Genomic DNA, 20,877 nt, shown 5'->3' with positions numbered 1-20,877 from the left:
CATCTTCAAAAACTGCTCTGGCCTTTGTCCGGTCAGGTCTCCAGCCACTGCTTCAACTGTGTGCCCCCTTCTGGGAGCCAGAATTGCAGCATCTGATGCATCATATGGCCTTTTACTAACTTATGGATGATCAGCTCTTTCACTACACCGTAGCTACTGTATCATCTCTTAAAAGTTTCACAAAACCACCCGCAAGGTCTTGGTAGGGGGCAGAGAGAGGGGGGAAACAAACCAAAAAAACCCCCCAAACTGTTCTGAAGTGTTTTTAAAGATCAGTTTCGTTTGCAAATGCTCACATATTCAGAAAATGTGTTTATCAATAAATAGCTATGATTTGCTCTGGAGACACGGGTTAGTAATATAAAATAAGTTTAGAGTGATTTTCAAAGATGATTATGGAAGTTAGAAACATGTTTTCTGTTTGTTCGTGCTAACATGCAACCATCTGCTGACCTGAGTGATACAAAATACCTCCTATATTACTTGGGGCTTTGACATTATTATTATTCAGACAAACATATCTCAGTTAAATATGTCTTTCCAATCTAAGGATTCTGCACAGAACCTCACGCAGCCTCTAGTGCTCTACAGCATAACACTTCCGCTATATTGTTTGGAGTTAACAAGGTCCGTCTGTCCATATGTGCCAATAATTTTTCTACATAATTACACAGGAATCTAGCATCTGAGCTTTTGCAGCTAGCGAGAGGAGCCTTTTGCACCTTTGCTGGCTCCTGTAAAATACTATGTTGTTAAAGTATGCTAATCGTTCATTAATATATGCTAAGAGAGATGCAGTAAACCAGTTTGTGTTGACTGCATCCCTCTGTCTCTCTAAAGTACAATTTGCAAAAAAAGGGTAAAAAAAAATGTTTTTTTCTACACTTAGGATTAAATTCAGTTCCAGATTTAGATAACTAAATTTACAGCATAGCTATTTACATCTACACTAGATATCTAAGCTCCCATTGCAGCCAGTTGACATCTAGTCAATACAATCAATAGAGTCCAGAGAACAACTCGCCTCACCCCAGTCACCTTGGTATTAACTCACTTGCCTTACCGCAGGTGTCTACCATCACTGGAGATTCCCTGGGGCATCCCACCTGGCCTCCAGCTGCCATCCAGAAGCATGCAGGTCTCCCCATGTATGTCCTATATCATACCTGACAGCCTCCATATGCATGTCAAAGATACCTTTACAGCACCTCAGGTGACATTAGATGGCTCTTTTTAGGCACCTGCATCGAATCCTACATCTCTCCTGAGCACGATGGGAGATTTGACATCCAAATCAGACAGAGATTCTTATATACAGAGACAAAAACATAGGTGGTTTTGTCCCAGACTGAATCCCACCTCACGTGTAGACACACTCTGGATACCTTACTTCATTTGTTAGAATCTGGAGTTAAATTCCAGACTTACTGGCAGAATATGTAGCCAGCAATTATCAAGTCACTTACTGGAGTCTCGTACCTTGGTTTCCTGGATTGTATCTGCCAAAGCCAATTCTAAATTACATTTACCAAGATCTTTCAAGATAGGTCCTAAATAAATCTAAGATTATTTACTATATGGGATACCATAATGTCCAGGAAATGTAGTCAGGGGTCAAGGTTTTATAGCTGTGGAGATTGTACAAACACAAAAGTCTGTCCCAAAGAGACGATGCTTCCTTCATTCTTTGCACCAAAGCCAGCTTTGTCAGTCATTACATGTCTGTCTCATACTACTCAGAAGGCGTGCACACAGTTAGATGACCCCTGTGAAATTGTAGCATACTTACGGCTTAACTCCACCCCAGTATGCAAGCTACAAAATCACATGCAGATTCATCCTTAGGCAGATTTTCTTTATTCGTTACATTCATGTATTTAATTTACTTGTTATATGTAAATCTCTTTAATGACTGATTTTGTTTACTTTAAAATGTTTATTCGTTACTATTATTTCAATTGTCATAATCCAACCTAGAAAACCCTAGACTATCCTAAAACAGCATACCACATCAGGCCAACGAGAAACCTTATCATCAATGCAAAAGCAACAATATATCAATAAAAATCTTTAAAGATCTTGCAGTAACAAGATACAGATACAAGATATGAAATAACTTTCAAATCAGGTCTAATAAGCAGAACATTTTCATGGTAAGTCAGTAGTGAACATATATCAATGAAAGATACCACTCTGAACACTGCAAAACAGGAAAGGCATCAAAATACACATACTGAATTGCCTTTCTATCAAAAAGACAAGGACTTAATGCTCCCATGAATGGAAGTTGCATGCAAATTCTGTAATGCTACCATGACTGGCACGTAACACTATGAGCATGCAAGGGATCATTCAAATATTCCTCACCGCATTTAGCAGAGAGAGTAGGGCAAAATTCCTTTCTCAATTTAACATCAAAATATTTCTCCAGCCTAGAAGTACTCTGCAATACAAGCTTATGACTCCGCCTTCGCTTATCTTTGGGATTTGTGTACATAGCACCATCACAGTCTTTAAGGAATTAATTCTCACCACACTCCTCTGCACTATGGCAGAGCTATTAGCCCCATTTTACAGATGCTGAACGAGGGTATAGAGCTTTCCCAAGGGACAGATGTGTGGCTCATTAAATCACTGAGAACCAATCAGCCTAGAGGAAATTCTGCAGCGTTCCTGCCAAATTCCAGCTGCCCTACATAATGTAAAAATGGGTTTCAATTGGTTTGTACCATGCAGCAAACGTATGATAGAAGAGAACTGAACCCACATCCTCAAATTCCAGCTAGCACATAAAATACAGACTTACCAAAGAAAGTAAGAGGCTGTAGCCCCTTCCCCAAGCTCATCTCACATACATAACATAGTATGAGCATAGCCATGTGGCCACATAAATCCCTCATTTTGGCACCTGCCCAGATGATTCCATTATTCTCATTCTCTGATCAACTCACTTCTGCTTCAGAAATTTTCCTTTCTCCAGCTTCCTCATTTCGTAAGATCCTGTTCTCTTTCTACACCGTCATTTTCCCTTTCACCCTTTCCTTTTCTCAGTTTTCTCCTGTCTGCTGTTATATTCCCTCCAAAAGTACTTGTTTTACTCTAAAACACCCTTCACAGTATCCTAGCTGATTCCAGTTCTACTTGGTCTTCCAAAACTTGCTTCTCTGCTTTCTCTATGGTTTTGCCATCAAGGCATCTCAAACAAACTCCCTAACGGTTCTATCTCCCGCTGACTTGATCAGTCACTACATCCCTCTCATAGTCCTTCAATGCATCCAATTTTAACCTCTGTCCTCCCTTTCAAATACAACTTTCACATAATTTTTACAGTTTCTTAGTCTCTGTTCTCTGCCTCAACATCCCACCATCCCATCTCTGTTTCTATCTTTGTCTCTTTTGCTCATGTACACTTACCTAAAATCCCACAACATTCATAATTTTCTTGGTAAAATACAGCCTGCGAGAGTACAGGGTTCCTCACTCACTCCTGTCTCCAGTACCTCAGTTTTGATTTGCAGAAATCAGCAGGCCTGATACATTCTTATCTGTCAATGCTGCTGCCAAGAGTTATTTGATTTATAGGTACTGAACTAAGATGATCAAGTAGCCTTGAAACTGCAAAAACTGGAGATTACAATGGATCTGGGTTTCATTCATCTATGTCACCTAGAAGTGAAAGACTACACTGAACTTTTACTAGACTCCTGAATCAATTATTCTGTCAAGCCTCAAAATTCCATGTTACATAAGCTTTGGCCTCCTCAGGGATGTGCTTGGTAGGGTACCATGGGTTAAAGCCTTGGAGGGAAGAGGGACCCAAGAAAGCTGGTTCAATATTCAAGGACCACCTCCTCCAAGCTCAGGAGTGATGCATCCCAACAAAGAGCAAGTCAGGCAAAAACACCAGGAGGCCTGCATGGATGAACAAGGAGCTCCTGGAAAAACTCAGACACAAAAAGGAAGCCTACAGAGGGTGGAAGCAAAGATAGGTAGCCTGGGAGGAATACAGAGAAATTGTTCGAGAAGCCAGGGATCAGGTTAGGAAAGCTAAAGCCCTGATAGAATTAAATCTGGCCAGGGATGTCAAGGGCAACAAGAAAAGCTTCCATAGGTACGTCAGTGATAAAAGGAAGACTAGGGAAAATGTGGGCCCTCTCTGGAAGGAAATGGGAGACCTGGTTACCTGGAAAATGGAGAAGCCTGAGGTACTCAATGACTTTTTTGCATTGGTCTACACTGGCAAGTGCTTCAGCCACACTGCCCAAGTCGCAGAAGGCAAAGGCAGGGACTGGGAGAGTGAAGAACTGCCCATCATAGGAGAAGATCAGGTTCGAGACCATCTAAGGAACCTGAAGGTGCGCAAGTCTATGGGACCTGATGAGATGCATCCGCAGGTCCTGAGGGAACTGGTGGATGAAGTGGCCAAGCCACTATCCATAATATTTGAGAAGTCATGGCAGTCTGGGGAAGTTCCCACTGACTGGAAAAGGGGAAACATAACCCTCATTTTCAAAAAGGAAAAAAGGAAGACCCAGGGAAGTACAGGCCAGTCAGTCTCACCTCTGCACAGCAAGATCATGGACCAGATCCTCCTGGAAACTATGCTAAGGCACATGGAAAATAAGGACGTGATTGCTGACAGCCAACATGGCTTCACTAAGGGCAAATCACGCCTGACAAATTTGGTGGCTATCTATGATGGGGTTACAGCACTGATGGATAAGGGAAGAGCAACAGACATCATCTACCTGGATTTGTGCAAAGCTTTTAACACTGTCTCTCATTACATCCTTGTCTCTAAATAGGAGAGACATGGATTTGGTGGATGGACCACTCAGTGGATAAGGAATTGCCTGGACGGTCGCACTCAAAGAGTTGTGGTCAACAGCTCGATGTTCAAGTGGAGAGCAGTGACAAGTGGGGTTCTTCAGAGGTTGGTACTGGGACCAGTGCTGTTCACCATCTTTGTTGCTGACATGGACAGTGGGATTGAGTGCGCCCTCAGCAAGTTTGCCCACAACACCAAGCTCTGCGGCGCGGTCGACACGCTGGAGGGAAGGGATGCCATCCAGAGGGACCTGGACAGCCTTGAGAGGTGGGCCCGTGCGAACCTCATGAAGTTCAACAAGGCCAAGTGCAAGGTCCTGCACATGGCTCGGGGCAATCCCAAGCACAAATACAGGCTGGGTGATGAGTACATTGAGAGCAGCCCTGTGGAGAAGGACTTGGGGTTATTAGTGGATGAAAAACTGAATATGACCCAGCAATGTGCACTTGCAGCCCAGAAAGCCAGTTGCATTCTGGGCTGCATCCAAAGAAGCGTGACCAGCAGGTCAAGGGAGGTGATTCTCCCCCTCTACTTTGCTCTCATAAGACCCCACCTGCAGTACTGCCTTCAGCTCTGGGGACCCCAACACAAGAAGGACATGGACCTATTGAATCGAGTCCAGAGGAGGGCCACCAAGATGATCAGGGGGCTGGAGCACCTCTCCTGTGAGGACAGGCTGAGAGAGTTGGGATTTGTTCAGCCTGGAGAAGAGAAGGCTCCAGGGAGACCTTACAGCAGCCTTCCAGTACCTAAAGGGGGCCTACAGAAAAGATGGGGAGGGACTTTTTAACAGGGAGTGCAGTGATAGGACAAGGGGTAATGGCTTTAAACTCAAAGAGGGTAGATTTAGGTTAGTTGTAAGGAATTTCTTTACTGGGAGGGTGGTGAGGCACTGGAACAGGTTGCCCAGAGAAGTTGCGGCTGCCCCATCCCTGGCAGTGTTCAAGGCCAGGTTGGATGGGGCTTTGAGCAACCTGGTCTAGTGGAAGGTGTCCCTTCCCATGGCAGGGGGGGTTGGAACTAGATGATCTTTAAGGTCCCTTCCAACCCAAACCATTCTATGATTCTATGTTACACTCGCTTCTCCTTCAGAAGTCCTCTACTGGAGCATGTACTGAAGGTCAGGGGATTGCTGCCCCTTTCCCTCTTCCACCTCTGGTCTTATCTCAGATGACAAACCAGACTGGGAATAAATAAGGGAAAAAAAACAGAACTTCTCCCAGTTTCCATTTTCCTTGGCTTCTACTTTCATTTTAATTGCAACCATATTGCAGCTGTGGGTTGTGAGGTATAGCAGTCCTGAACACTAAAAACTGTAACACCTTTGTAGTGGTTCCCCTCTTTGACAGATGTGACCAGATTTTGAAAATACACCATTATTCCTATCCTGGGAAATAATTGCTTGAAATGAGCTCCAAATTGCGAGAGAGAAATTTGATAAATAAGAGGAATATCTTATTCCTCAGCTATAAAAAGTTCCTAACTTTCAAAGATTAAAAAAAAGTTTTATTTTCATTGAAACAGTTGGAAAATAGATGTAAGGCCGTTTTCTGCAAAAAAAAGCTCAGCTTCCAGCTGCAAGCAACATCCCAGTTTGACCTACAGACTATGAATATTGCTTATATCATTACATTTGTGTATTACAAATTTTGAAAGGTCAAGGTGATAGGTGTTTTTTAAGTTCCACGCTATGGATACCATGGATGTGTGAAAATGTGGTGTATTTTCAGATGATGATGAGATTACTCACTAAGCTGCTCAAAACTGCCCAGTACTACATAGAAACAAAGGAAAATGCTATGAATCTGGTGAGATACCCGTCAAAGAGCTATAGGTAAGACTTCAATCTTCCAGATTCTGTGTGTGTTACTGTTTCCAAGCATTATATGTACTAGGGCAGGGCGATTGGCATGGATTGGTTCACACTCTTACTATTAAATTTCATTAGTCTTCAAAGCAGGGTCTTCAAAGCAGAATTACCTACTAGGAACGGTCCTTGGCCCATTCGAATTCCAAATCAGGCCTGACAGTGGATACTTTTGGAGAGAGAGAATTGTAAAGGGCCAAAACTATACCCAGGATTGTGTTAACAATTCAACAGTAGAGATGACAACCTTCCAGATCTCAGAAGCTTATTTGATTAGTGGAGATGTACATACCTACCTTTCAGTACCTGAACTATCTTTATGTGCAGTATTTCACCAATTTGGTCTGTTACAAGTTCAGATATGAAAAATGTTCAATTATTCTGTATTATTTATGTTTATATTGAATCAGGAAACACAACCTAGAGAATCTTTCCAGGTAAGCAACCAACTTCAACCAGGAAAACACACACGTGTAGAAGTGATATTCTAAAAACATAACACTGCTGACAATAAAGAGTGTTCTTCTGCTTTAAGTTATACTTGTGCTTTAGTATCCTGTTGAACTGCAATTAAATGCACTCACACATACTGTTTGCTGTTTTCATCAGTACTGTGTATTGGGCAGATGTGTTTATGTTTTCATATCATCTCAGCTCTTATTAAAATAATCTAAATAGAATTATGTTTTATAGTTACTTGTAAAAGGAGATCTTTTACAATGCATCTCTTTAATAATATTTTGGTTAATGTTGTTATTAAATAGAGCATAATAGATACTTTGTGACTAAGGAAATTTTTAAAAATACCCTCCTCTGGAGCTGTTACATGTCTTCTACCCATTAATTCTGCAGTAATACAGGGGGGAAAGAATCAGTCCTGTGAGACAATTCCAACTGTAACAGTTTTTTGTAATTGGTACTCAGTATTTCAGGATAACAGAATTTCATAATATCTGTCCTATTTTCAGTCACGCATCACATCTTAATAGCATTGACAGTATATCTTTTACTTCTTTGTTTTCCTTTTTTTTAAGGACTATTTAGGAGCTTTATTTATCTGTTTGTTTCTTTGTTTATTCATTTCAACATCATTAGAATGAGAAGATATCAAACTGTGTGCAGTAGATTTGCATAGACACTTTAAAGGCTTACAAACAAAATATATATAGAGAGAGAATTTTCTGAAATATATCTCCACACCTAGAATCAACGTGACTGACTGTTGTCAACTACCTTAAAGTCCTTGCAGCCCTAATGGATATATGCCACCTTGGAAACACTACATAACACAGGAGAAGTCTCAAGACCAGGCACACTAATGATGAAGGCTAAATCTGCCCATCTGTGGACCACAGAATACATCTTTATTTTAGTGGGTTTGGGGAATGCTCAGCACCTTTCAAAACTTCATAAAATCACGTACACAAGGGTGGCTTTTACCTTGGAGATGATGGCTTTGATCCTCCACAAAATCAGAACTCTCAGTAAAGTCTTTTTTAAGTCTTATTTGCCTCTTGTGCTAAGCATGGACACTGCACATGGTCGCACAAAGTCCAACACCAAAACATACCAGAAAAAGAAGTGTTCACCCGAACAGGAAGCATAGTGTGCCTGCATGGTATTTCTCCATGGTGATTTTCCTGGTTATTCCCTGACTGGCTGAGGTGGTGTAACTTGGACTGAGCACAGAAAGCAGTTCATGAGAGGAAGAGGGTCCTTACATCCCAGCTGTCCTGGGATCTCATTCAGAAAGTGAGTGGTGAGAATTTATCGCATAACTGTGTTCTCTGGCCCTCTTTTTTATGATAAAATGTAACAAAGCAGATTTTTTGTGTTGCAAAACAAGTTCAGTAGATGCATCACAGACTTCTCATGCATTTGTGCACTGGTGCAACAGCCTGCAGTGGGAATTTCACTAAGTTTGCACACAGGCACGTGCCAACTCAAGTTAAGCGCAATGAAGGATGCGTTTCATTTGGGAAGAACTAAGTGTACTGCAGTAGGGTGTTGACATAGGGGAGGAAACCAGGTTATTTCACCATGGGGAAATAGTGACACTAATCCACTTGAAAATTCTGTTCATGGAACAATTAGTTCTGAAAATTTCGTTTCTGGAACTGTGATTTTCCAGAGTTGCCTCTAGGATGATTTTTTTGTTTGTTTGTTTTTATTCAGAGTAATTCCTGCACCTAACTGCAAAAAGGATGAGATATAATTTCCTTGAGTGTAAATTACTATCACTATTTAGGTCAACTAGAGAGGCTCTGCAGCACATATCTCCTATGGTTGGTCTGTCCATTCATGTCCAGGCTGCTAGAGGGGGTGGAACCTCACGGTCCCTGTCTTTCCCTATGCCTAAGGAAGTACATCTGCATAGGTACACCAGGCTCACTCTGCATGCACAAAATAGTTATACATTAGTCAATGCACACTTGGTAGCCCAAATAAGTGGGATAGGTCTGTCAGAGGCTACAGATGTCCTGCAGGATTGCACTACCACTTGCAGAAAAATGAGACAATTCCTTTCTTCCTCTAACGTTTAAACTATTACCTTCTATTATATTGCTAGATGTCTTAGCCAGAGGAACAATGAACCATAGATGGAATTGTAACTTTGCTTAAAGAGGTTAAAAAAGATAAATAGAAAAAATTATGTCTAATGTAAAGACAGCACATCCAAACCCACAAGAAAAAAAACCATATTATAATGAATAGATTATTACGGATCTTAGCAATAAAGCCAGCAAGAACAAGATAATGAAATTTCATTGTCAGAAACACTTAAATTCTCTGTTCCTTTGTCTTTCTACCAGAAGCCCTCTTTATATCATTGAAATAACACTCTTAGGGAGTTGGGTTATTCACATAAAATGGGGAGAATACTAATTCATGATAGATAAAATCCAAGTCACTTTTAAATAATCCACATTTAGACATCAAAAGCTGTACCTACAGTTAGCCATTGAAACCTATCTTAGACAAAAAAAAGAATATGCAAATGCTGGATTACATTTAGTAAAGAATTTAAAAGGCGAGAAGTCAGAATTCAATTTTATGAGAATTGGCCAATGACCCACAAGTGAATAGCACTGGCAAAAGAAAAAGCCTTAGGAAAAAAGGTGCTCTTTCTCCCTCTATGTATATAGTTTACTTGTTCGAATGGAGCTGAACAAATAAATAAGTAAGGAGAGTCTTATTGAGTGGCTAATACAAAAAATAGGTGAAGCATCACATGCAGTCCAATTTTGTTCAGGCTTCATCCAGACTGACAGCTACAGGAAATGTGGTAGAACAAGCTCAATTTTACTATTACTTTCTAAAATTCCAGTCTGATAAGGTAAGTTATATTTTACCATATGTACTAACGTAACTAAGCTAAAACTTGAAAGAGAGCTTAAACTTTCAGATGCCTTCAGTTAACTCACTAACATACTTGGTCTCCAGCCACATCTCATTTTTAATCCCATGTGCTGTTAGTATACTTCAGAGAGGCATGTGTCTTTAACGTGAATCATAGAATCATGTAGGTTGGAAAAGACCTTTAAAATCATCGAGTCCAACCGCAAACCCAACACCACCATGCCCACTAAACCATATCCTGAAGTGCCACGTCTACGCGTTTTTTGAACACCTCCAAGGATGGTGACACCACCACTTCCCTGGGAAGCCTGTTCCAATGCCTGACAACCCTTTCAGTAAAGAATTTTTTTCTAATATGCAACCTAAACCTCCCCCGGTGCAACTTGAGGCCATTTCCTCTCGTCCTATCACTAGTTACTTGATAGAAGAGTCCAGTACCCACCTCACTACAACCTCCTTTCAGGCAGTTGCAGAGAGCGATAAGGTCTCCTCCCAGAAGCCTCCTTTCCTCCAGGCTAAACAGCCCCAGTTCCCTCAGCCGCTCCTCACAGGGCCTGTTCTCTAGACCCTTCAGCAGCTGCGTTGTCCTTCTCTGGACACGGTCCAGCACCTCAATGTCTTCGTTAATTAGTAATTCATGACTTAAAAACTTACTAAAGCTTGTCTGGACAATCTGGAAAAAAATATCAAGTGATTCAAACCCCGAACTAAATTCTGTTTCTTATCTGCATATATGTAACTTTTCAACAAACCCTCTTTTTCAGAGACTGACCCTGTGAAAATTTGAAAACGAGACACATATTTGCAAAATGTGAGATCACAGGTACAAGCCGTAGCTAAGGTACACAGATAAAAGAGCACACAGATCCCTGAATTGCTGTTAAGTGTGCTAGCTTCAGGGCTGGAAGCACTAGAGGTGGGTGGCAATGGGGCACTGAACTTAATACTGCTTCTGAGATCTGAGTATCTCTCCAGAGTGCTGCACCGTGCCAGGGAGAGACACCATTTCAGTTAAAATAGGCTTCAGCTTTAGTAACGGTACACTGAATTGAATAGTTGAGGCATATCCAGAGAGTTTTAGATGGATTTTAGAGAGCAATGGGATCTCATAAGGGATGAGTGGTAGGGTCACAACAAACTGCAGGTTTCCCTCCTCAAAATTCATCATGATTAACTGAAGAAAGGATAAATTTCCAGAAAAATGAGTGGAAGGTTGGGGGAAAATAGAAATTCCCAGCCAGGTTTGTGATGGCATGTTTTTAATATAAAAAGGGGAATAATTATGGCCAGGTTAAGAGACGACTAGAAGGAAAAAGACAAAACAAGTTTTGAGTGCACTCTGAAGAATCCCTTGACCGTCCATGACCCAGACCCCTCAGGATTCACACTTTGTGTATGGGATTGTTCCTGTCTCACACTTCCCAGCTGTGGTACTTTCACCCCATGGGCTGGCAGTGCAGCATCACAGCCTCCCTCCTCTTCAGGGACCCCACGCAGCAGGGGGAGCCGACAGGGCCCCCCCCGAGCTGGTTTTGGTACATGGGAGCATCTGGAACAGGGGAGAGGAGAGCCCACTGTGCTGTGCTAAACCTCACGTTCATACAAACATCTTCAAAGTCTGTCATGTGCTGAAGCACGCAGGTGCGCTGCCATCATGTGAGCTGGCGTGCAGTCTTGGAAAGAAAAGGCCAAAGAAAGCAGGAGGCGGAATGACCCCCACCTCTGCCTTCAAACTCGGCTCTCCAGGTTTCCCTTTTTCCACTCTCTGCCACCTCCTGCCCTCCCCAGACTGGCGGGAGGGAGGAATCTTTGGTCCCCTCTGCCGCTGCTTACGCAGAAACGCAGTGTTTCTCCTCACTGCGGGTAAACTGTTATATGCACAACCCTCCAGGAAAGATAAGTAAGATAAAGATAAATGAAAGATAAGATAAAGATAAATGAAAATAACAATGGGAGTTGAAAGGCCGGACTTCCCTGGCAGTTTCATCCAAGCTACCAAAGCCTGCCTAGTGCAAAACTGGCTGCTGAAGAGTTTCCCATTCTGCCTTTCACTGGCACCTTCTTGTGCTGGATGCACAAGACATATGAAAAGGGGAAAGGAGTGACAGCTGTTTTGGAAATTTATACGATCCCTGTTTTAGATCTGTTTAAAATCTGTTTGCTTTGCTAGGAAAGTGCAAAGAGGCTCTGGCAGACAACAGAACATTAATTATTTTGCATGCATTGTGTAACACTGTTCATTAGTTTTACATGAGTGGTGAGAGGTCAGTCAAGAATAGAATCCCATTGTGTTAACCTTCAAAGAGCTTGCCATGTAATTGAATGCAGCAGGCATGGAATAAAGGAATTAAATATGCAGGCAGAATTAACACTAACAGTTTGCAAACACCGCGTTGCAAATATCTACAACTTCTTTGTCTAAATTCCTGGGTTGAGATCCTGGGGAGAGGTGATTAGGTAAGCAACAAAAACAAAGAAAAGGAAGAATACTGAAGGAATGTGCATAAAACACATGGAGAAAGGAGAATCATAATGGGACCTGAATGCTATAGTGTATCCAACTTCTCATGCATAGCATAGATTTACAACATACATTAAGCACTAGCCGACACGTGCCTTTCTGTTGTCATTTTCTGCATGGGAAGTATGCCACATGTAGGTCCACATGAGAGACATTTTAGCAAATGTGGTAAAGTTCTGACCATATATATCGCACAGCTAGCTTTTGTTCTGCAGAATGATGAGAATACTGGGAGTCAGTGAATGGTACGATTTAAATTTGAAAATAGCTCCCCGGAATCTGCTGAATCCATTCAGAGGTAACTAGCAGGAGAACATCACCATTCAGTGTTCTGGGTCCATCTGTTGGCAATATCATGATGGAAACAGCTTTTAAAATGCTATTTTCAATAAGCTATCACACGACAGCTTGTTCCAACAATATTCCGATACCTTTCTGTTTGCTTGCCGCCTACTATAAAAAACAGCTTAGAGGGAAGGAGGCATTTCAGTATTATACTGATGTAGGGTGGGAGGGACAAAGAGACTACAGGAACAAGCAAAATGAGAAACAACTATAAAAAGAGAAAAGGAGAAGAAGCTGTGATTTTAGACCCCCTCTGATCTAGATTTAAACCAGGATGTGGAACCCAAACTACTGTAGTGTAAAAGAGGGGTGGTCTGCACCAGCCAGTCTTTAGAATTATTGTGCATTGACAGTGTCAGCCATAGGAAACCAATGGCTCCCACAGAGAAATGCAGGTGCACCTAGTAATTACCTTTAATTCTGCAAGACCTTCTGAACTGCGTGCTCCAATGAGTACCGAAAGGAAGATCCACCTCATCACTGTAACACACTCACTTGTGCGGCAATAAAACAATCTGTCCTATGTAATTCTTACCAAATATCGTGTATCCATCAGCTTACTTCTCAAATAAAATAAATGCCAGCAACATACTGATGATACAAAGCCTGCATCCGCTAGCATCAAAGTAGCTCAGTTGCAGAGATGAGCTGAGCAATGAAGACAGATGGCTGCATTTGAACCCAATGACTGGTAGGAGAGGAATAGATGTTCTTTTGGTTCACACCAAAAAAAGCTTCACAATTAGTCAATTCAGAGTGTAGTTGTCACACCTAGCTTTGACACACCTAATGTCACGCCTTTTTAAGCGGGGAACTAGATAATCCCCTGAGGATTCTTCTGACCTGTGTTATCCTATGATCCTGTGATTCTAAAACTAAACTCCTCTATGCAGATTACCTCTATACTACTGAATCAAGTTCAATGATTTATTTTTTTAAAGCTTTTATTTTAAAAGGCTGTACTCCTTAAAGAATTACAAGGGGCACTCAAGTTTTCCATTCATTAAGCATCTTGTTTACCAAACACTATTAGAAATACATATAGTTAGGAAGGATGAAAGTTGGGAAGGAATGCTATACGAGAAGGTAAACTAAAGAAGGTATGAAACATTATGGGACTGTGTAAATGGAGATACAGAAAGAGGAAAGAAAACCTGAAAAAGTAACAGGGAATTATTACTGATAAAAACAGAACATAAGCTTGGAAGAAAACTAATAGTACATAAAAATACAAAATATTGCATAAAGACTTCATTCATCATTAATGCTGTAAGAAAAACATACTGATATCTCTCTGTACATTGTTAGGGTCATTCATAAAATATTCTGTCTTCTCCTGCTATCAAGATTGCTTCCTAAGTACAAAAAATATTTTGTGTTCTGTTTATCTATCTTTGACTTATTCATATGTGTATAGTGATAACATCCTCTTAGAATACATGCATCATAGCCTGCTTTTAAAATGAAAAATACAACTAATAAGAGGATGTTTATGGTGATAACCTACCTGAGGACGTATAACTTTCACTATATTTTTAAGTGCAGTGTCTGGTGATGGAGGAGAGCAGTCAGGTGTTGGGCCTGTAGAGCTGTTTCTATGGTTACCAGATCCTGGTGCGGTAATTGCTACCTGAGGTGCATTATCTGTGAATAAAAATAGCGTTTATGTGAACTTACAAATACTTCATACATTTTAAAATAAAAAATTATTTTGAAAACAGAAAGCTACTCAGAACACTATTTCAACTTACAAAACCTATTATAATTTAAATGTATTTGGTAAGGAATATATTGCATACCTACACTTATTTTGTCAGCTCAAATATTCATTCTGTGTTAAGGCAGGATATAGCACTCTCTTAATACCTAAATAAAATGAGGCACAAACCAAACACAAATCTTTTACTTTTGTTACCCTGAATTACTGATTGTGAATCCAAGTACTATCACTGTAAGAGGGGTGACTTGAAAGGGAGCTTTATAAGGTAACTCATATCTCATCCTGGAAAATCCTAACACACACGACCGTGTTCAAGAAGTTATATAAACCCATACTTGACGTAGAGCATGCTAACAGCTACCAGTGACAACTTCCCTGGACATGGTGAGCAACTGATCAACAAGGATTAATTACACAAAAATATACCCAGCTTCTCAGATGAAATTTGCATTCTCCATAGAGCTCTGCACTGCAGTAACTACCTTTCTAGCAGTATCCCAGCTAGATAACCTACAGCTGGCTTAAAAACATCTACATACCTGCAGGTACATAGGAAACTGCTGTTCGGACATATTTTGTGATGCTGTTACCATTTTATGGCACTGTGAAAGACCATCAAAGGGACTTAAAATATCATTCTTACCTTCTTTAAATGTTCTTAATGCTGCTTGAACAATGTAAAGTTAGTGAAAATCAGGTCAGGGGATAGAGAGGACTATGAAATAAGGCATAGCTTCCCAGCTGTGATGGTAACCAAGCACCAGAATGACGTAGCAGGAGGCCAAAAGCTCCACGTTACTTCATGCCTTTAGAACTGTATTTTTAAAGAAATACTTTAGTTTGTATTCTGGGGAAAATGCCATTGCCTGTGCATGGTTATGGTAGTCTTTAAGGTGTCTGTGAATTTATAGAGTACCTTTCTTTGTGGGTCACAACGACATGTGCTCCATGTTCCTAAATGTGTTAATAACACCTGCAGCTCTGCATTAAGACAGCGATTACAGTCAAATCTCATGTCTGTGGGCCTCAACTGACAGCCTGCAGAGTTCACAGAAGAAAGCCTATTTATTTGTAATTGAGATGGATCTCCAACATGTGCTTTCACTCTGTGGGCAAATCCTCTCCAGAAAAACCCAAACTCCAAATAAACAAAAGTAGCTCCAGTGCTGTAAGCTGGAGGATTTTTGCCTAACCAACTTCTGCAGGAACACAGATGAGCTCGTCCATTTGCTCAAGTCACAAATGCCTCTGTGAAAGCAAGGACAGAAGCTTCTCCCTCTCAGTCCTACTGACCTGAAAGAATTCTTGGAAGTGTAACAGAGGTATCAAAGGGAAGGAAATACCCAGTTACATTAGCATAGCTAACACAGGATAAAGAGGAATAGTTGCAAGAATGTAAACTTTATGGCCTTTCCAATTTAGAGATACTTTCATAGCATAGATGATTCTAAGAAATACTCCTGCAGAAACGCTACATATCTGGATGAGGTCTGAAAGTTTCTAGTCAAATATAGACCGACAAACTGTTCTTCTAAAGCAAATACCAGGCTGGAATGTTTCAGCAATACTGTTACGCTTAATGAACGTGTGAACAAATGTTCAGGTGGCAGCTTGGCAGACATCCTGTAGATAACCTCAGATGTTACCTGATGTCTGACAAAGTTGAACCCTCCTTGTCACAGAACCAGACAATTCCAACTTTTTTGAAAAGTATGTCATCAAGACTGCCGGTCCTTTAAGTATGCAGTCTGTACACATAGAAGGGCTCTTCCTGAATCATTGCATCACAAGTGTGTGCAGAAATCTTGGATCTAAATTAATTTAATTCAGAAAGTAATACATACATGTTAATATGATGAATCAAACAAATTTTTACACAGCCTTAGAAAGGAACTTAAAGTGTATTTTCATAATAACATCCCTGACACAGAACAACTTGGGTGGCATTCCAGAAAGCCTTGTATCTCTGTTATGCTTTCCAGTCTGACCTGGTATCTAACTGTAAAACTGTTCACATGCAGCATGTGAATGAGTATCCTGTGATTTGACAGCCTAGCTCATCGAAGGAGGGACAGGGATTTGACCAGACACCCCACCAAGGCCTTGCCATACTCTTTGGAAATCTCATAGTGAGGATGAAGGTTAAATATGAGTGTTAGGAGCATCTTAATTGAGCTGAAAGTCTCATCCTCTTTTGCTCCAGAATATGAAATATCGTCTTCTTTCACTCTATGGACAGACTCATCAATAGATAATTATCAGTGAACCTCCTTGACTGAGGAAACAGAGATTTGCTTTGATAGAGCCCTGCACTCTGTTTGTGGAAATACCAAACAAGGGACTACACTGCTGCTGAGACACACGGCAACACAGGCACCATCTACAAAGCTAAGAAATAACTTCTGGAGTGAGAAGTGTTCCACACGAGCCTAGCTAAGTGTACTCAGTGCGCTTATTTACTTACTGGTGTGAGAGACAAACAGAACGACTGACTGACAAAGAGATAAAACTATAAAGAACGCAAGCCCCGGTACTTCAGCCGTCCCGGCCGTGCTTCAGCACAGCTGCCCCTCGGCTGTTTAGCACATGAAAGCCTTGCAAGTGAAGTCAGGGAGTCTTGCAGATGCAGGAGTATCTCAAAGATGCAGCACTCAAAGGACAGATGGTTACAAATACGGATTGGTGCTGATGGCGACAAATGGAGTTTTCTGCCCACCGTTTCATTCTGTTTCAAGGCCTTGTCGATATTCACCTCGGCTTAGTTCACCCACACTTTAAATACGCAGAAGAAGAGGGTAACAGAGCGGTCAAGTTATACGAGCAAGATTTTGGTCTTTCCACAGGAAAGACTTCTTGTCAACCCTGTTCAATGACAGGTCACTGAAGACTAGGTTTTGCCCCTACAGTCCCACCTGAGAAGCATCGAACTGACTGGGAGTGATGTTCTTGGAATGAAATTTTATTGGAAGATATTCCTGAGGGGAGGCAGGGCTGGCGTATGCTCCACTAGATAGGGCTGAAAGGAACTCCTCCAGCTACAATGTGTGCATACAACTATAATCAATTCAGGAACATACATAATAAGCAGCAATCTCAAAAAGGAGTAGTTGCAGTCTTTCCTTCCAAGCAAAATAAAGTGGTAATAGAAAAAAAGGATCATGCTTTTCAAATCTAAAAATAAAGCTTTGCAATAAAAAAAATCCAAATATTTTTCTTTGAAATAAACATCTCAGAAAAAATCCAACTGCTCAGTATTTCATGCCTTCACTCTTTTCTCAAGGGAATAAAGTGTCTGACATGTAATGGTTTCTTGTAAACAATTTCTTTATTACGGACAGCTGTTTATTTTCACAGTAGGATCTTCCCATTAGGCAACCAATAATGATTTACTACCTGGGTCTGCTCCATCAGAGAGAGAATATCGCCATCAAATTAGTTCCTGCAACCAATTTGGGCGACTTCTCTGTTTATGTATGCGGTACTCATAGTTTCATTAAGAATAGTTTTGAATATATTTTCTTTTGTAATTAAATGATACAGTAATTGTGTTTTCATTTCCTTTTCTCTTTCTCTGGTAACAAAACTAAAGCAAACATTTTTTTTTCCCCTTTAGGTCACTGTAATGGTAATATTGTAAGTTTCAGTGGAACATTTCATGGCAAAAGGAACTTGGAAACTTGAGAACCTACCAAATTTACCTAGGAAAGATTAGGTCTCATGCTGAGTTTCTGATTGGTGCTATAGATGGGGCCAACAGGGAAGTATTTATGGCCGTCATTCTCTTCTAGTTCCTGGCTCAAGTTGCAATAAGCTGAGACGTTTCTGTAGAAGTCAGATAACACCAGGCTCCAGGGATCATCTGGCAGCTAAAAATTACTGAACTGCAGCATGCTCTAACAATATTCCTTCCTGCCTCCAACTTGCATGAGAAACTGTCACAAGGATTACATAATTGGAGCTTATTCTGATTTTTAAAAATGGTTACTGAGGACTTTCCATCCTCCGTTTCCTTTGTTTCAGGGCAAAGGAAATGGAATAGAATAGGATAAAGAAAATATACTATATTGTTTTCTATGTCCAGAATAGCCAAAATAGTTTTTTAAAAGGTTAGATAAACTCAGGTTTTGGATTAATTAGACTCATCTAGTGTGGACTATAAAAATAGCTATGCTGATTTACATCCTGGCAAATCTTACTAATTTACTTTGTTAGTTGACTGATTGGCACAGCATACAAGGTTTTAAAGGACAGAAAGTGTTACAATGCCATCATGATCACATTTACCACTAACCATCTCATGGACATATGAAAAAAGATGGTGATTCTTAAATTTCTTGCAGGATTAGACAGCTTTCCACATCTTAATCTTAATTTCCAAATCTTAATGCCTCTTAAAAATCTATTTGCTACTTTTCCTAATTTTTGAAATATTTACAGTAGAAGCAGACTCAGTATTTAGAGCAATGGCCACACTAGTGCTTCACACAACTTCTCTGTGCATATTAGTCTTCTTATGCATCAAAAGACTGTAATTACAAATGATGACATCATTGCTTGGAAGTTGAAGGTCAGATTGTTCCTACCACCATTTGAAAAATTTTTACTCTCAAGCCACACTAGCATTATTTAAATTAGAGCTACACCCTTTGATTGTAGACAGGTGGCTTGATTTCAGTTACACTAAAACCATTTATAATATATAAAACAATTGGAAAAAAAAGAGATGCTTTTTGCGCATAGTGTTCAGTTTTATCTATTACCCAGTTCAATATTATTGAAGCCTAATTAATATAAGTATAGTTATCTTGTTCATAAAAATGTTTAACTATGAAAGTACACTAACCTGTCTCACACAAAAAATATTATATAAGAATTAACGTCAAAACCAATCCTTTCACAGGAAGAAAAGTTGGGTCTACAATTACCAACACTATAGTACTCAGTGATTCGTGCGCAATACAGTCTTTCAGTACAAAAAGGATTTCTGAATAAAATGAAAATGACATTATGTAATGTGTTATATATGTCTATCTAATAAGACTGATTTTTAGAACAAAATTTTAGGGCCTGAAGTTAAACTTCTGTATTCATATGCTAGTAACTAAATTGCTATCCAAAGAAATGGCATTAATTTGTTCTCAGTCTTGAGCAATTTCAGGAACTGATCTTCAGACTTGCAAGGTGGGATTTCTCTAAATACAGCTACATTTCAGTGAGCATGCTAAACTCCTCTATAACTCAATGAAAACTCATTGAAACAGTATTAATTACAATTTAGAATATAGTCTATATTTAGCTATATTATCCTGAAGAAGTATTAGGTCAGAGGAACAAGCCCTAAGCTTCATTGATTATACTAAGATATGCATTAGCTTTAAACAATGTCTAGACAGGTAGCTCAGACACTTTTGTCGTAGACAAACAGGACAAGATTCAACTGCCAAAGCATTGTTAACTAACGCCATCTCAGTGGTCCAAGGAAATTCAGGGCATCTGCAAGAGGCTTGCAGGAACTATGGAATTTCACTGCCCTTCTAAAGCATCAGCTTGGGACACCCAAAAGCATTTCAGATGTCAATAGACAGCTATGTATGGGCAACTGAATCAAGGTCTAAAATCTTGAGGGCTGAATTCCAACTCACAATCTTAAAAACTGTAACTATTGTTTCCAAAAGATCTTTGTAAAAATGATACTTAATTTATTTCTACCCTCATGGTAAAAAATTATAGTCACTTTTTTCTGAAGTGTACAGGATAACAGGAGGTCAACCAAAGAGGGGAGTGCAAGGAGCTCCTATTCATGGATATGGTGACTGCTTTACACTTTTAAGGGTCACTCAGATTTGAGTCTGGAGAGATCAAAATGAAAGTGAATATTGTCATCTTTTAGTATATTGTAAGAGCAAACTATAGTGTTCTTTTACTGCTATCTTCTACTGAGATGTCAGACAAAGACATAAAAATGTTAACTATTTAACTGAAACTATAAAAAATCACATACTGGGAACTTGCCTTTTACTGTGCTGTGTGACAGCAGGAGTCAGTTAGTGAATGATTGTCCCCCTTTATATGGTACACTGCATAGAGAAAAATGCCCTTATGGGTAGTAACAGACCATGTCACCACAGTTCAACAAGTGTTTCATCAACATTTTCATCCCACTATCCATGTACTGTGAGGACAAACTGCTCACTGGAACTTTTCTAATAGGTATTTTTTTCTCATAATGTACTCAA

General features: G+C 40.2%; 1 protein-coding gene across 13 annotated transcripts in view; it reads right to left on the bottom strand.

Annotated features, from left to right (window-relative positions):
* ANKS1B (ankyrin repeat and sterile alpha motif domain containing 1B) overlaps positions 1-20,877 on the bottom strand; it is a 443,348-nt gene that overhangs the window by 271,433 nt on the left and 151,038 nt on the right. For all 13 annotated transcript variants that reach the window (XM_030002651.2, XM_030002653.2, XM_030002652.2 and 10 more), the window contains one exon: positions 14,429-14,565. In XM_030002651.2, coding sequence (XP_029858511.1) covers positions 14,429-14,565 — 137 coding nt within the window. The remainder of the gene's footprint in view (positions 1-14,428; positions 14,566-20,877) is intronic.

This window comes from Aquila chrysaetos, chromosome 26, assembly GCF_900496995.4.
Source record: "Aquila chrysaetos chrysaetos chromosome 26, bAquChr1.4, whole genome shotgun sequence".
In the NCBI taxonomy this organism is placed as follows: Eukaryota; Metazoa; Chordata; class Aves; order Accipitriformes; family Accipitridae; genus Aquila; species Aquila chrysaetos.
Note: the sequence above shows the minus strand (reverse complement) of the source record. Positions and strands in the feature narration are given on the sequence as shown.